At 43.7% G+C, this 17,102-nt stretch overlaps 1 protein-coding gene across 1 annotated transcript in view; it reads right to left on the bottom strand.

Moving 5' to 3' along the window:
- Positions 1-17,102, bottom strand: part of HIBADH (3-hydroxyisobutyrate dehydrogenase) — a 91,377-nt gene that overhangs the window by 63,847 nt on the left and 10,428 nt on the right. The window contains exons 2-4 of the mRNA XM_066631281.1: positions 13,256-13,416; positions 12,410-12,519; positions 7,295-7,416 (exon numbers count right to left, since the gene is read on the bottom strand). Of these exons, the coding sequence (XP_066487378.1) occupies positions 7,295-7,416; positions 12,410-12,519; positions 13,256-13,416 (393 nt within the window). The remainder of the gene's footprint in view (positions 1-7,294; positions 7,417-12,409; positions 12,520-13,255; positions 13,417-17,102) is intronic.

Genomic DNA, 17,102 nt, shown 5'->3' on the forward strand with positions numbered 1-17,102 from the left:
TAACCTACACAAGCATTTGAACTTGGACTACAGCTAAAATTCCAGACAAACCACAGAGCAACAAATAATATACGGTATTCTATTTCAAGGTATATTTTAACCTACAAGTACCTTATGACTAATAAACTTTCCTCTCCAAGCACAACTCTGCATTTTAGAAGCTGTTATTACTGTTGGCTATTCAGTAAGAGAAAGGAATTTAGGGAATATTCCTTTGCTTGATCAGTGCCTGTAGAAGATATTCAAAGCTGTAAACACTATAAAACCTCAAGAATGCCATTTGATCCTGGAACTTTCATTGGAAACAGTAGTTTGAGCTCCATCCCAAACAACCACAAAAGAGAAAGCAGAATATGTATCCATCAGTAAACTAAAAGTCAGGAAACCAATTTAAAAGGGCCAGGAGTTGAAAAGGGGCTATCTGAAGCAATGAATTGAAAATTGCTAGGTAAACATAATTATGCTATCATTCCATTAATTAAAGCACTTTGTATTTCAACATGAACATTAGCCCCTCCCCATTTAACAAGCTTATCTAGTAAAATGATGGTATTTTCATGTCTCTGTGCCAGAAAAAGTCATTTTTAAACATTCCTTGGCAACAGTCTCTCTCATTATTTGGAACATTTGAAGTTTGCAACCAGGCAGAAGCTGATGTCATTTCACCATAATCCATTTTTGTACACCTCCCTCAGGATTTTAATTTTTCAGTGCCATTAACTTTAATCATTTTAAGAATCTCGCATCTTTGATATTTTGGTTAAAAGCGCCTGAAATTGTGCAATGAAAATCTGAACAAACTCATAGGTCTGGTAGGAAGAGTTTGAAGCCAAGATGGCTCAGAAAACACTCACAAATAACTTCAAAAATATTCAAATATTTTTGTTCTGTTTAAAATTTTAGGAATGTGGATCACAATATCTGATTGAACTAAGTTAACAAATATTTAGTTGTCTTGTTTTTCCATTGACAGCACACGATGGGGTGGGAGATGCAATCTGAACTAGCTAATAATTAAAGGATAGTTATACTCAAGTGTAAATACCAGTTTAAATGCCCTTTAAATATTACTTTAGCTGGGTGAGTGCCATTTTCTTGCCTCTATGAGTGGCACCAGCATGGTTTGGATAACTTTTAAATTAAAAGGATAGGATCAATCAGCATCCCAATGGAAAGAGGATGGTCTCAATACCAAGGGAAAGGGTATTACTCACATTATTGGGCCCCACCCATGTGGTTATTGAATGTAACTTACTTCAGAGTAAGCATGCCTAGGATAGAAACAGCCTCTCATATAGGCTTTGGGGGTGTCAGCATTAAATATTTTCTGTAGTGATTTTTTGTTTGTTTAATGCAGTGCTTCTCAAACTGATGGGTCGTGATTCACCAGTTTGTGTAAAGGCTCCCCCATCCCTTTAAGGGGGGAGGGGGAAGGGGAGAGGCAGGAAAGCAATCCCCAGGATCCCTATGGGGGCAAGGGAGTGCTTTCACTTGGAATGTTCAGTAAAAGCAGAGGCAAAGCACTTCTGTTTTGCAGAAGGTGCTTTGCTCCTGCTTTTACTGAACATTCCAAGCCTCAGGGAGGGCTGCACAGGGCTGCCTGCACCTCCTGCAGCCTCCAGCAGTCCTGCCTACTTAAAAGTAAATGAAAGCACCCCCCTTTGCCCCCCCCTTAGTGACATGATCCTGGGGGTTGTGCTGCTGCCTAGCCCCTCCCCCACAAAGACTCACTAAGGGAGTAAAGCTCCCTCAAAGTTTAAGAACCACTGGTTTAATGGATTTCTAGTCAGCTACCTAACTATTCGAAAACAAACAAAAACCTTAATTTTTTGTGTGCATGACCTGAATATAGATTTTTAAAAAAATCTTATAGTTTAATCCTAATCATGCCTACTCCCAGGAAAGTACGCATAGGATAGAAGACTTACAGCCCAATCCTGAGCTGCCCAGAGCTGCGGGACCCAGCAGCTCCACGGAGGGCTCCTGCCGGATCCAGCGCCTCCCGCGCTACCGCAGGAGGCTCCTAGGGAGAAGGGGACATTCGTCCCCTTCCCCCGAGTAAGGAAAGCAGTCCCGCAATGGGACTACTCACTTTAGCGGTGATTATTTGGTCGCCGCTAAAGTGAAGGTGCTCGTGTAGGGCGAGCAGTCCTGCCCAAGCGCCCTGGATCCTGCAGAGCTCAGCTCTGCAGACCCACCTCTCCCCAACCCCTGACATGCCTCCCCCACGCCCCCAGCCACACCTTGCCCTCCCCGGAACGCCTCCCCCATGCCCCCGACCACACACCCATCTCCCATTCCATAGCCCGGCAGTCACGGAAACCACCGGGTTGCGGAACCTGGGTGTCCGCCGTGCGCTGGCTCAGCACCGGCCAGAGCTGAGCCAGCTCTTGAGGAAGCCCGGTGGTAAGCCCCGCAAATGTGCCTTACGGCACGTTTGCGACTGTGGTCCGTGCTGCAGAGGTGCGGCATGGACCACAGGATCAGGCTCTTAAGAGCCCAATCCTATGCATGTCTACTCAGAAGTTCCCTAATAGTCAATGGGGCTTACTCCCAGGAAAGTGAGGACAGGATTGCCGCCTTAGGCCCAATCCTATCCAATTTTCCAGTGTCAGTGCAGCTGTGCCAATGAGGCATGCACAATGTACTGTGGTGGGGAGGCAATCACAGAGACCTCCTCAAGGTATGGGAACATTTGTTCCTTTACCTCAGGACTGCATTGTGGTTGCACCAGAGCTGAAAAGTTGGATAGGATTGGACCTGAATTTTTATCGGTTTTAACTGCATTATCTGCTATTTTTATCCATTTTATTATTAATTATTATTATTATTATTAGGCTCTACTTCTGTTCAACAAAGGCTGAGTTATTGCAGCTTCCTCTTGGAACTACACTTCTGTGAAGATGCCAAGATTTTCCTGTGGGAGATTTCCAGTTCCTGTACAGAAATAAACTTTTAAACATTCCATTGCAGGAAACTATGTTTCCACTGCTGATGTAACCTTGTATAATGGCTCTCAAACAGAGGCCCATTGTAGCATAACCATTGGGCACTGGATAACATCCAGGGTGACCAGATAAAACAGGCCTACGCTATCTGCAGGTTCAGTATTCACGGATTTAATCATCTGCGGATAACAAACGCCCCTCCCCCCGTCTCTGAATCCAACTGGGACTGTGCTCCAGTTGAGTCCAGAGAACCTTCTGAGGCCCGCAGAGGCTGTGCATGACTGCCCATGGCCTCTGTAGGTTTCGAACTGGCCGTTTAAGCAAAAAACCTGCAGCTTCCCATTTCTACGATAAAACCAAAAGCGACATTTTTATGTCTTATAAGGCACTGTGAGGCCCAGGGAGGGGCCTCCTCAGACCTCACAATGCCTTATAAGGCATAAAAGCATCACTTCTGGTTTCCCTCAGGAGACCAGAAGTAGTTGTTTTTTTTTTTCCTGAATGGCCATTCTGAGGCCCACAGAGGCAGTGGACGGTCACATGCTGGCCTCAGAAGACTCTCCAAACCCACCCAGAGCTCAGCTTCAGAGTAAGTATTCCTTATCCAAGGGGGTTCTGTTCCCAGAACCCCTGAAGATAACATGGGTCCACTATACAATGGAGGACACAGTGCCTATACCTTTAACCATGGTATAGAAGAGGAAATTTTGGCAGGTGTAGATTTTTATACCCTTCCATGTTGAACTGCACCTGGCAAAATTTCCTCTTCTATACCATGGTTAAAGGTATAGGCACTGTGTCCTCCACTGTATCTGGTCACCCTCGATAATATCTCCCTCATGATACAACTTCTGCACACAGGCTAGCTTTTCATATCACATTTGCAGCTTGCATTTGGGGAAAGAAATATTGCTCCAGACTTCACAAGGGAAAGAAGGACATAGGGAAGGCGAAGAAGAGGAATATGACACTGCCAGTGAGACTTTTGCAGGCAAAAGCAATTATTTGTAAAGCAATTATTTGTAAAGACCCATGCAAATTGCCCCTGGTCCAACTAGACTTTCTGAAACCACATAGATGGCACAGTCCAATCAGTAGCTGCAGCACGAACATACCCATAATCCCAACCAAGTTAGTATCCTTTCTTTGACGTAAACAGGACACAGGAACTTGACTTGTACTGTATCAGACCACTGGTCTATTTAGCTCCGGCCTATCAACACAGACTAGCAGCATCTCTCCAGAGGGGTATATCTCTGGACCCTATCTGGTGACAGAAGGGACTGAACTTGGGAACCTGCGTGTAAGGCATATGTTTGACCAATGAGCTGTGGGCCTTCACCAAACAATGTTTTCCCATACCAGTTGCTGGAGGAAGCTACCATTGTAATGTGGCCTTATAGAAATTAAATCTTGAAAAGGATAACTGACAGGCACTGAAAACACTGAGAAATCAAAATTAGACTTAATAGTTGATTGGCATGGGTAGACAGACTTTGACTGACTTAGGGCGCAGTTCTAACCCCTTATGTCAGTGCTTTCCAGCACTGGCATAGCAGTACCAATGGGATATGTGCTGCATCCTGCAGTTGGGTGTCACTCACGGAGGCCTCCTTAAAGTAAAGGAATGTTTGTTCCCTTACCTCAGAGCTGCATTACTAATAACTAACTAATAAAGTAACTAACATTGCTAGAAAGCACTGACATAAGGGGTTAGGATTGCACCCTTACTCTGATAAACATGGGTTCTTAACTGCACAATCCAATGCATGTCCCTTTAATCCAACTGGATCACTGTACTTACTCCCAAGGAAGAGTGTACAGGATTGCAATGTTTCAAGTGGGTGAATTTCCCACTTGTGGGAAATGTTTCAAGTGGGTGAATTTCCCCTGGGGGCTGGGGGATAAGAATAGGCCCTCAGTTTGGCTGCACTTGTCGTAAGAGGCGACTAAATAGCCACTGGGTAGATGGGACTCATTAGCCTGAGAAGGCAGCTCATCTGTGAGAAGGAAAACTCTGATCCCAAACCTCCACTGCCTTGTGGCTACATTCAGTTATGGAAAAGGCTTCAGGAGTCAACCTCGAGGCAAAATCCAGAGCTGGAGTTCCTGAGGCAGTTCATGCTGAACACAGTCACGTTCTGGCAACTTCTGCGACGCCGCTGGAACCAACTGTATTGGCTTCGGCCTTTCCACTGGACCATTTCAGCGCCGTGGAGGGGGAGATTTGCTGCATGGGAAATAGTCTATCCTCCATATCTACTTTACCCAGGCTTCGCGGACTAGAGAGGACACACTGTTCCAGAACCACCATTCAGAGCACGATACCATAGTCTTCCGAGACTAAAGGATGCCAACACTGCCAACACAAGTGGGTGAATATTTTTTAAAGTATTTACCCTATCCAACTTGCACTGCTATCTTAAGATTTCCCAAGGGAACAAAAAAAAAAATCTCAGGCATGTCCGTCCTTTTGCCAATAAAAATTCTCACACAAAGGATCATTACACATGTACTTGTGCCATTTAGCAAATGGGATAGGGAGGGGAAAAGGAGAGAATGGAGTGCTGGAAAGTTCATTAAAAGCCCCTACTATTTTATTTTACCACAGTTTGACCAAATTGAAGGAACCCAAATTAAATACCATGCCTCAAACTCTAGCTTGCAATAGTAGCTCCCAAACATAAATAAAGTGACCAAGCTTATTTAAATGAAATTTTGCAAAAAGAATTTGTGCTTGGAGAGAAACAGCATGTTTGAGCCTGAAGCAATGTAAAAATGCCAAGTTATAAACTTCTCCAAGGGAGGATTTATAATGGAAATGCCATCAGACCCTTAACTACAGTGGTGCAGTTTTGTGCCAACATATAAATAATTTTAGTTTTTGTGGTCACATCATAAATTAGACACAGAGCTGGTGGAAACAGTAGGGGTCTGGTGCAGTTACATTGAAAGAGCAAAAGTGCATGTTTGTCTGTTTAAAGACAAGCATGGTACAGACTCAATGCTGGCTCTGAAATGAAGTCTAAGGGGGGAGGGTTGGATTAAGTTTAAAAAAGCTAAAATAAAAAGCATTTAACAAGCTCCACTGCCTACTGTTTCACTCTTCCAGGAATCATTTACACAAGTTAGTAAAAAATGGCTCAATTCAGCTTATGTCAATTTTGCCATTAAGAGAAAACAAAAAATGCACACAGATGCACATGCTCTTTCCCTCTCTATTCCATAAAGGATACTTTAATTTGACACTAGCAACTGTTGCAAATGCCACATTAGTGACACGGTGTGTACAAAGGGGCACTTATGCCAGCAATCCGTACAGGAGTCACTTTCTTCATTCTCAGTTTACACTTGTCATGATAGCATCAATAAAGGACTTAACATATTCCAGTTTCCCCTTAGCACAGGCGAGATGCAATGGGAGGGGAAGCATATCCAGATAACATGGAGAACTTTGAAACTGCATTGCCCTGCAGAAGTCTGCTGCCTATACAAAAGTCATCATAGAGGGCATTGCAAAATGAAGTTGCAAAAACATTGCAAAAATAAAGTTATAAACACAAACCAAAATGGAAACTCACATTTGAGGTATTACAAATGGAGTGTACTTTGCTGGTAATTTTAATTACTCTGAGCTTGGGAAAAAACACCTACTTAATAAAATTTGCCGGAGGAAAAACAAACATGGGAGCAATGAGTTGAAGTACTGTGAAACTACTTCCATGCATCTAATGAGGTTTTATACTTGTTTTAAAGACCTCAAGCCACAAGGCAAATTGAGCTACAGAGTGAAGGACTTAACAAAAGCAGTTTGACATGGCCTGAGATCAGCTGTTACAATCATTGGCGTCACTAGGGATTGCGTCACCCAGTGTGGGAGGTGAGCATGTCACCCCTATGATGGACCTCCTCCCTTACAGTGTGTGGGGCAATGTCCTGGAGTGGTGGGCCTGGTGATGCACCATTGCCCCAGCCCTGCTGATTTTTGGCTATAACTTTTGATAGAATAGAGATATCTCAATGTAGTTTGTTTCATGACATTCTGCATGAAATTATGCACTGAATGATATAAAACTCACAGATAAAGTAAAAATAAGGAAACAGACTTAAAATGGACTCTATATTAACCTATACACAACAAGGCCTGACCTGCGAGACCAGTCCTAGATAGGAACCTAGAGAGAAGAATTAAATATTCTTGCAAAAAAATTAAGTATTTTTATAGAGGGACGCATCTGAAAAACCTATCAGCTTTAGTGCCAGACTGTCACTCAGACTTGCAAACTGATAGAAGAATGGCTCTCATAGCCATCAGAGAAAACAAATAAGTTCAGGGAAAGACTCACCACCAGAAACAGGGGCATCCATAAAAACCGCTCCCATTTTTTCAGCTTCTTTTGCTAGTTCTTTTGAAACTGCAGGATCAATGGTACTGGAGTCTATTAATAAAGAACCTTTCTTCACTTTCCTGGAGAAAAAAAAGAAAAGACCAACAACACTGATAGATTAATAGCCATGTACAATACATAACCAGTTAGCACGAGTTTGACTTCCAGCCTCCAATAATAAAAACACCACTGCTCAAGCATAGAACTGTCCACAGTAAAATTAAGAACTTTGTACATAAGCAAAGTTCTTCCAGTTCTCATGATTGAAATCCTCAATGTGGATGCAAACTTTCACAAATTCTTAGTCGCTATAAAAGGAACTCTACTGTGGTTCTCCATGGCATAGGAGCATGCAAAATTATGAAAGTGAAAAACAGACGAAGCAATCACACATGCTAAGGTAGGGCTAAAGATTCTAGTGGCATCCTATAGATTGACAGATGACCAATAGTTTTCTGTACAGCCTTCAACAGCAATTTTCAACCAGTATGCCACAGCACATTAGTGTGCTATGAATAGTCTGTAGATGTGCTGTGAAAGTTTGTGGGAAGATCATTTATTAATAGGGCCATTGGGGGGATGCGAGCCCCTTAGTGGCAGTGCAGTGTGCCTTGCCAATTGTCAAACAAGTGATGGTCTACCTTGTCAATGTGTCATGAGATGAAACAGGATGAAAATCACTGGTCTACACTGTCAAAAGCATGAAGAGACAATCTTGAGTTGATAAAAAGATACATACGTACATACATACATACGTACGTACGTACATATGTATCTTTTTACCATATATACACACACATATATGTGTGTTTGTGTATACAGTAATATCTATACATCTATATCTATATCTATTACTGTATACACAAACATATATATATATATATACACACACACACACACACACACAGTATAAATTTATATAAATATAATCACATATTATATTATATATAAAATACACACACACACACACACACACACACACACACAAAACTGTATACACAAACATGCACACAGGTACAGAGGGGGGGAAATGTTAACAATGGGGCAAAAAAAAAACATAAGATTTACAGTCTGTGATACTTTTATGCAAAGATTACATGCATACAGTTCTTCCTGAACAGTAAATGGGAACAACACTGCCTTCCTTGAGTTCTTAAATACTGTACACATTTTTGCAAAGGATTTCTAATTTTCTTGGCAATCATCTCTTCTATTTCACAAAAAAAACGAGACTGAGGTGACATCAGGGCCAGTCCACCTTCCCTCAAAGCCTGAGGTGAGCATGCATGAATGTCTGCATGCATGAACCTCTCACCTCTCAGTAGCACAAAGAGGAGACAGAGATAGAGATAAAGGGCGCAATGCTAACCAACTTTTAAGCACTGACATAGCTGTGCCAATGTGACATGTACTGCAACCTGCAGTGGGGAGACAATCAAGGGGGTCTCCTCAGAGTAAGGGCATGTTTGTTACCTTACCTTGGGGCTGCATTGTGGCTAAGTCAGTGCTGGAAAGTTGGTTAGGATTGCGCCTAAAATGCATTAGTGTCAGGAATGTCTCCTCAAAACTGGTCTGACCATCACTCATTCTCCCCACATGCTTCCTTCTTTCCTCTTCCAGCTTTTTAAAGTTAGCTTAGTGGCATGAAGAGGAGACAAGAGAGGAAGTGGCAGTAAAGAGTGCAGACAGGCCAGAGATTGGCTGAGGCAGCTTGTGGCACAAAATGCCATTCAAGATGAATGCTTCATCCAGCCTCATTAGCGGGCAGCCTGGGACAATAGACTTCTAGCCAATTTGTTTGCTCCAAATGTCTACATTCACACACCAACAGTGATTAGTTGTTAATTTCAGCACAGATTACCACAAGGAATAAACACAAGCATTCTTACATGCATTTTGCTGCCAGATGCACAGCTAGCTGCTCTTTGTATAATTGCTCCGTGTATAATTGCTTTTATGCGAATGCCCGAAGTCTACGAGCAAAGGTGGGAGAACTAGAATGTCTGGTGACAAGGGAAAATATTGACATAGTGGGCATAACGGAAACCTGGTGGAATGCGGAGAATCAGTGGGATACTGCAATCCCGGGCTATAAACTCTACAGGAGGGACAGGCAGGGGCGTGTTGGAGGTGGGGTGGCCCTTTATGTTAAGGAAGGGATAGAATCCAGCAAAGTAGAGATTGAAGGTGGGTCCGACTCCACCGTAGAATCTCTGTGGGTTAAATTACCAGGCTTGAGCAGCGATGTAATACTGGGGGTGTGCTATCGTCCTCCAGACCAGAAATCTGATGGGGACCTTGAAATGAGGAAACAGATCAGGGAGGTGACAAGGAAGGACAGGGTTGTAATCATGGGGGACTTCAATTATCCTCATATTGACTGGGTCAATTTGTGTTCTGGTCACGATAAGGAAACCGGATTTCTTGACGTGCTAAATGACTGTGGCTTAGATCAGCTAGTCACGGAGCCCACCAGAGGACAGGTGACTCTGGATTTAATTTTGTGCGGTACGCAGGACCTGGTTAGAGATGTAAACGTTACTGAGCCATTGGGGAACAGTGATCATGCTGCGATCCGTTTTGACGTGCACGTTGGGGGAGGAATACCAGGCAAATCTCTAACAAAAACCCTTGACTTCCGACGGGCGGACTTCCCTCAAATGAGGAGGCTGGTTAGAAGGAGGCTGAAAGGGAGGGTAGAAAGAGTCCAGTCTCTCCAGAGTGCATGGAGGCTGCTTAAAACAACAGTAATAGAGGCCCAGCAGAGGTGTATACCGCAAAGAAAGAAGGGTTCCACTAAATCCAGGAGAGTGCCCGCATGGCTAACCAGCCAAGTTAGAGAGGCTGTGAAGGGCAAGGAAGCTTCCTTCCGTAAATGGAAGTCTTGCCCTAATGAAGAGAATAAAAAGGAACATAAACTGTGGCAAAAGAAATGTAAGAAGGTGATAGGGGAGGCCAAGCGAGACTATGAGGAACGCATGGCCAGCAACATTAAGGGGAATAATAAAAGCTTCTTCAAATATGTTAGAAGCAGGAAACCCGCCAGAGAAGCGGTTGGCCCTCTGGATGGTGAGGGAGGGAAAGGGGAGATAAAAGGAGACTTAGAGATGGCAGAGAAATTAAATGAGTTCTTTGCATCTGTCTTCACGGCAGAAGACCTCGGGCAGATACCGCTGCCCGAACGGCCCCTTCTGACCGAGGAGTTAAGTCAGATAGAGGTTAAAAGAGAAGATGTTTCAGACCTCATTGATAAATTAAAGATCAATAAGTCACCGGGCCCTGATGGCATACACCCAAGGGTTATTAAGGAATTGAAGAATGAAGTTGCAGATCTCTTGACTAAGGTATGCAACTTGTCCCTCAAAACGGCCACAGTGCCAGAAGATTGGAGGATAGCAAATGTCACGCCTATTTTTAAAAAGGGAAAGAGGGGGGACCCGGGAAACTATAGGCCAGTCAGCCTAACATCTATACCGGGTAAGATGGTGGAATGCCTCATCAAAGATAGGATCTCAAAACACATAGACGAACAGGCCTTGCTGAGGGAGAGTCAGCATGGCTTCTGTAAGGGTAAGTCTTGCCTCACAAACCTTATAGAATTCTTTGAAAAGGTCAACAGGCATGTGGATGCGGGAGAACCCGTGGACATTATATATCTGGACTTTCAGAAGGCGTTTGACACGGTCCCTCACCAAAGGTTACTGAAAAAACTCCACAGTCAGGGAATTAGAGGACAGGTCCTCTCCTGGATTGAGAACTGGTTGGAGGCCAGGAAGCAGAGAGTGGGTGTCAATGGGCAATTTTCACAATGGAGAGAGGTGAAAAGCGGTGTGCCCCAAGGATCTGTCCTGGGACCGGTGCTTTTCAACCTCTTCATAAATGACCTGGAGACAGGGTTGAGCAGTGAAGTGGCTAAGTTTGCAGATGACACCAAACTTTTCCGAGTGGTAAAGACCAGAAGTGATTGTGAGGAGCTCCAGAAGGATCTCTCCAGACTGGCAGAATGGGCAGCAAAATGGCAGATGCGCTTCAATGTCAGTAAGTGTAAAGTCATGCACATTGGGGCAAAAAATCAAAACTTCACATATAGGCTGATGGGTTCTGAGCTGTCTGTGACAGATCAGGAGAGAGATCTTGGGGTGGTGGTGGACAGGTCGCTGAAAGTGTCGACCCAATGTGCGGCAGCAGTGAAGAAGGCCAATTCTATGCTTGGGATCATTAGGAAGGGTATTGAGAACAAAACGGTTAGTATTATAATGCCGTTGTACAAATCTATGGTAAGGCCACACCTGGAGTATTGTGTCCAGTTCTGGTCGCCGCATCTCAAAAAAGACATAGTGGAAATGGAAAAGGTGCAAAAGAGAGCGACTAAGATGATTACGGGGCTGGGGCACCTTCCTTATGAGGAAAGGCTACGGCGTTTGGGCCTCTTCAGCCTAGAAAAGAGACGCTTGAGGGGGGACATGATTGAGACATACAAAATTATGCAGGGGATGGACAGAGTGGATAGGGAGATGCTCTTTACACTCTCACATAATACCAGAACCAGGGGACATCCACTAAAATTGAGTGTTGGGCGGGTTAGGACAGACAAAAGAAAATATTTCTTTACTCAGCGCGTGGTCGGTCTGTGGAACTCCTTGCCACAGGATGTGGTGCTGGCGTCTAGCCTAGACGCCTTTAAAAGGGGATTGGACGAGTTTCTGGAGGAAAAATCCATTATGGGGTACAAGCCATGATGTGTATGCGCAACCTCCTGATTTTAGGAATGGGTTAAGTCAGAATGCCAGATGTAGGGGAGAGCACCAGGATGAGGTCTCTTGTTATCTGGTGTGCTCCCTGGGGCATTTGGTGGGCCGCTGTGAGATACAGGAAGCTGGACTAGATGGGCCTATGGCCTGATCCAGTGGGGCTGTTCTTATGTTCTTATGTTCTTATATTTGCACACATTGATTAACTGAATGGGGACACACGTCTGTCAACATTTTAATAACAGGCAAGCAAAAAAATGGAAGTAACAATTGCACTAGGATACTAAATTTCTTGAAAGCAGTTCACATTGGATATTCTTACTTCAGAATTCCACTGGAGCCTGTGTAAACTTCTATTGCATTAGGATTAGATGGAAGCATTGTAATAATCCTGTCTGCTCTTTCTGCAACATCTGCTGGGGAATCAGTCACCTATTAAGAAAAACAAAAAGGTAAAAAAAGGGTTGCTTGTTGGAAATGATCCCTTTGAAATAACAATCAGTTCAGACAAAAGAACAGCAAATTGTTATCACCAGCACTGTGCTGGTGCTGCATCAAATGGGTATTGTTATTTGCTGGTGGAGAATTGTCAGACATTTGTGTCCACTTCCAGACTTGCCCCATCATCTCAGGGTCTCCAGCTGAACCTTCACAACCCTTCTGATGATTAGAGGCCAATGGTGAAAGGTCTCTGGAAAGCTACCCAAGGGCTGCTCTAGAGCTGGAGCAAGCCCAGGGAAGAGAGGTGGAGGAGGAGGAAGGGTGAAACCACCCCCTCCCCACTGCTAGTCTCTGTGGTCATGTTGTCAGGCCACCAACCTTCAACAAGTCAAGGGATAGCCAACATGGAGAAATTGCCATCACCATCACCACAACCATCAAAGCATCCAGGGATATCCAGCATGAAATAGGAAGCATCAGGTGTTCAAGATGTAGATAAGCCCTCACTATCACCCAGCCCCGTATACTTCAAGTTAAGATTGAGGTTCATAAAGTTCAGAGTGTATGGTCAAAGGAGTCACATGGAACCTTGCCCCATTTTCCCCATAGGCTCAACAATTCAGTATCCGCTAATTTGGTACCCTCTAGGTTTTCTAGGAACCTAATCCTAGCGGATAAAGAGAACTGACTGCACAGTATTTTAAAATTAAAAATAAGGCTACTATACCTGTGCCCCCAAGTCCTGAAATTCTTTGCAAGCTTCTGGAAAGACATCATATGCAATCACAGGATACCCATGTTTTATAAGATTTTTTGCCATTGGATTTCCCATGTTACCCAAACCAATGAATCCAACAGGAGTTTTGGAAGCCATTGCCCTAGAAGACACTAAATGCAATACAACAGTTTTAGTATTAAAATATTTTGTAAGTCTTTATTTCATCAAAAACATAAAGATCTTTCTTGTTCCAATTTTTTCATCTTTACAGCATTTTCTCTGAAACATTTTACTATGCCAAACCTAAATTACCATAGTCTACAATTTAACTCAGAAAAACTCATCATAAGTAGAACTTTCAGAAGGTTAAACATATACATATGAGTCAGGAGCATTAAATTAAAACATGTAACTGAGGCTGCAAGCCTATACACATTTACCTGGGAGAAAGTGCCTTGAAACACTATGGGGCTTACTTCTGAGTAGACATCTATAGGCTTGCACATAAATCTCCTCCTTATCTACAGTTCAGATTAGGTATGGACAGACAAGGGCAGTAAAGGTTTTCTCTACTCATTTACCATATCATCAAAAGAAAATAGCAACTTTTTATTGCAATCAAGCAGATAATTAGCTGCACTTAAGACCACTGGAGTCCAATGACCACTACTTGATACCTCCAGTCCATCTACACCAGATCCCATCAATAAGAATAAGTACCTTATAAAAAAAAAAAACCCACCAAAATTCTAGTCACTTTTGAGACAACACAACATTCAGCTGAGAAGACCCCATCACGATTTTTGATATTGTGATATTGATATCACAAAATTGCCTTAAAACCCAATGTACAACAGAGTTTTAATTTTAATATATTGTCCAAGATGGTCCTCAGCTTCACCCTTCACGGACAGTCCTACGAAGCCCCTGACAGTTAGTGATCTTTGCCAGCACAGCATCCCTCCTGGAATATCAACGCAGTCGCTGCTGGGGCGAACACAGCCAGCTAATGTGATCAGTGCCTGATGCAGCAATCACCCCTAGGCTAGCTGAAGGCTCCTGGGTCACAGACGTCCCCAATCCCATCAGATAATAGGCCAAGGAGGCTGCCGCACAGCTGCAGCCTCAGCATCCTGCCTGCAGAGCTGGCATGACTGTTACGTGAAAAACCCCTTTTTCCTTTTGTGATTTTTATATCTGGTTATGTTATTATGGACTAAAATACGTATCATACAGGCCAAGCAAACAGGCCCAATTTCCAAAACCCTGGTAAAAGTCACAAGTTTACACAACCTCTACCTCTCCATGTACACAGCAACAAAGACTTTAGCAACAAAGACTCTAGCAACAAAGTCTAAAGCATTGTATTGTTTTAAGAAAGGGTCTCCTGATCCAATCACTGTTATGCAAACCCATTAAACCTCAACACACAGGACATTCAAGTCAAGTCAAGCTCATGGTGACCATATCCCCATCCCCCAGTCAAGGAGTCTGGAAGAGTTAATTGTTGTCTCAATCACTGTGAATCTTGCCTATGTCTCATTGTTTTAACTCAATCACCATATGCAGATTTGAACAGCCAGCTACCCCCCCCCCCCAGGAGACCAGCCTTTGCTGATAGCTGACTCCTTGATCATCCTGTTTTTCTTGCATGCTCCACGTGTCCCACTGTGTGTAGTGAGCATGCGCATCCAGGACAGCTCTAGGCCACATCCGGGTCATTCAGGTCAGCAAAAACCCTTTTAAGAGAGAGCTTCGCACATGCTAGCTCTCTCTCTGGCTGCCCTTCCAAGGCAGAGGTCCTCCTTCCAGGACTTCTGCCCCCCATCCATCTGCTCCTCAAGACAGGTAACTATCCTGCGTTTCTGAAACTCTTTCCCTTCTTCCCCATCTATTCCTCCCTTCTTTCCCTATCTTTAGTTAGCAACTGGGTTATGCAGACCAGGGACCCCTAAAATCCTCCCCTATAAATTTCCCTTTTCCTGATCTCCTCGGATGCACCAAATACTGCTCACATGCAACCACCATAAGCTAGGTACACTAGACACAAGTACTAGAAACATATACTTATCAATTTTCCATGTGCATTATGTTTACCTGTGCGCTTTGTAATAAAAATATAATCTTTTACTGAAAGTTGTCTTTCTCTCAGTCTCTTTTCAAGCTATAAAGGAATTTCTTTGCATTACGCTGTCTTGTTATCCAGCCTGCGATCCTGAAGTTTCCAAAAAGGGTAGTATATTAATTCGCCTCAACAAAACAGCCCTTTTGGTAACAGGACAACCAAGCAGGGTGAGGAGGATCCCTTCAGGATCTGGGCCTGTGAGGGCAGCTACACCAGGGCAAGGGCAGGAAGGGGTGGGGTGGAGACCAGAGGTGCAACTGGTGAGGAGCTCAGTAAAGGTTAGGCATCTGCCCCATGAAGGTGGTTGCCTGTGATCTCCGGGTGGAGAAGGAAGGAGGAAGAAGCAGGGAGATTTAACCCCCTCCCTGGTCACGTCTGAGGTTCTTTGCACTCCTGAGCAATGGGCGCCTCTGTTCCGGTTGCCTTGCTGTCTGCAGCATCCTTGAGGGAGCAGTCAGAACCGACTGCCCCAACTGCCCAGACCATGCATACTGGTATATATTTTCCAAAATATCAATGGCATAACACTTACTAGTGCTTTACATTTTTAATAGTATGAAACAAGTTATTTCATGTTTCAGAGCACAGTGTCCAAAATGCAGCTGCTACCAGGACAAAATTCAATATTTCCACACAAAAATAGTACCTTCATTGGAGAGGAATTTTACAGAAAACATAATCACACAAATATATTTTCTATCCTTCGATCTCGTCTGATCTTGGAACCTAAGCAGGGTCAGGGCTGGTTAGTACTTGGATGGGAGACCGCCTGGGTATACCGGGTGCTGTAGGCTTATTCCATAGTCTTTCGAAACTGAAAGTTGCCAACCAACCAGAGTGGTCTTGTTGAACGGAACATGAAAATGCTTTTAAAGCCTTTTGTGTGTGTGTATTTAATTGGTTTCAATCTCAACAGTGAACAAGTTTTGTAGATTTGCCATTCTTCAGTTCCATTTTGTTACTTGTTGTTCTCTAGTTACAAGGCAAGGGAAGCAAATTCAACCACAATCTGGACTGGTGACAAAAATCACTCAGATTCCAGGCATAGTTTGTCCCTTTCCTGTATTCAGGCAGTTACTAGCTGCTGCAATTCAAGAACAAACAGCTGTCCGCCAGAAGCTGAGATGAGCGCAAGCCACTATCAAATGACCACTTGCCTTTATGAACTAAGGATACATTTAAAAGAGGTATATGAGAGACTTTCACACTAGGACTATTTAATCTCTTTAGTCAGTGTGAAAGCTATCCTCTGGAATTCGCAGAATTCATCCACATTAGCATGACGAAAGACACTAGAATGACAAGAATAGCTGTCAACAGCACAAGAAACTATAACGTAGCATAGCAAAACCTCAAATAGCATGGCATAGTCCCATACAGATTATGGTTTTATTTCAAGGAAAGATCAGCAGTCCAATCCTAACTAAATCCCCTCCCCCCATCAATGGGGCAGTATACATACATCCAGTGGGCAGGGCAGTCTAGAGTTCATCTCAAAGTAAGTAAACTTCCATTCCCTTATCCTGGGGTAAACCTCTGCTACTCCAATGGATCTCCTTGGATCTGCACCAGTTATTTTGCTGGTGCAAAACCAAGGAGAGTAAGGGAAAGGGAACACAGTTAAGGCACTGGCAAACTCAAATGACACTAGTAACCATCCTGTTCCTGCTCTTGCCTCCCTCTCCCTTTCCCCACCGCTAACTTTCTTTCCCACCCCCAGTTCCACTATGT

This window comes from Tiliqua scincoides, chromosome 5, assembly GCF_035046505.1.
Source record: "Tiliqua scincoides isolate rTilSci1 chromosome 5, rTilSci1.hap2, whole genome shotgun sequence".
NCBI classification, from domain to species: domain Eukaryota; kingdom Metazoa; phylum Chordata; class Lepidosauria; order Squamata; family Scincidae; genus Tiliqua; species Tiliqua scincoides.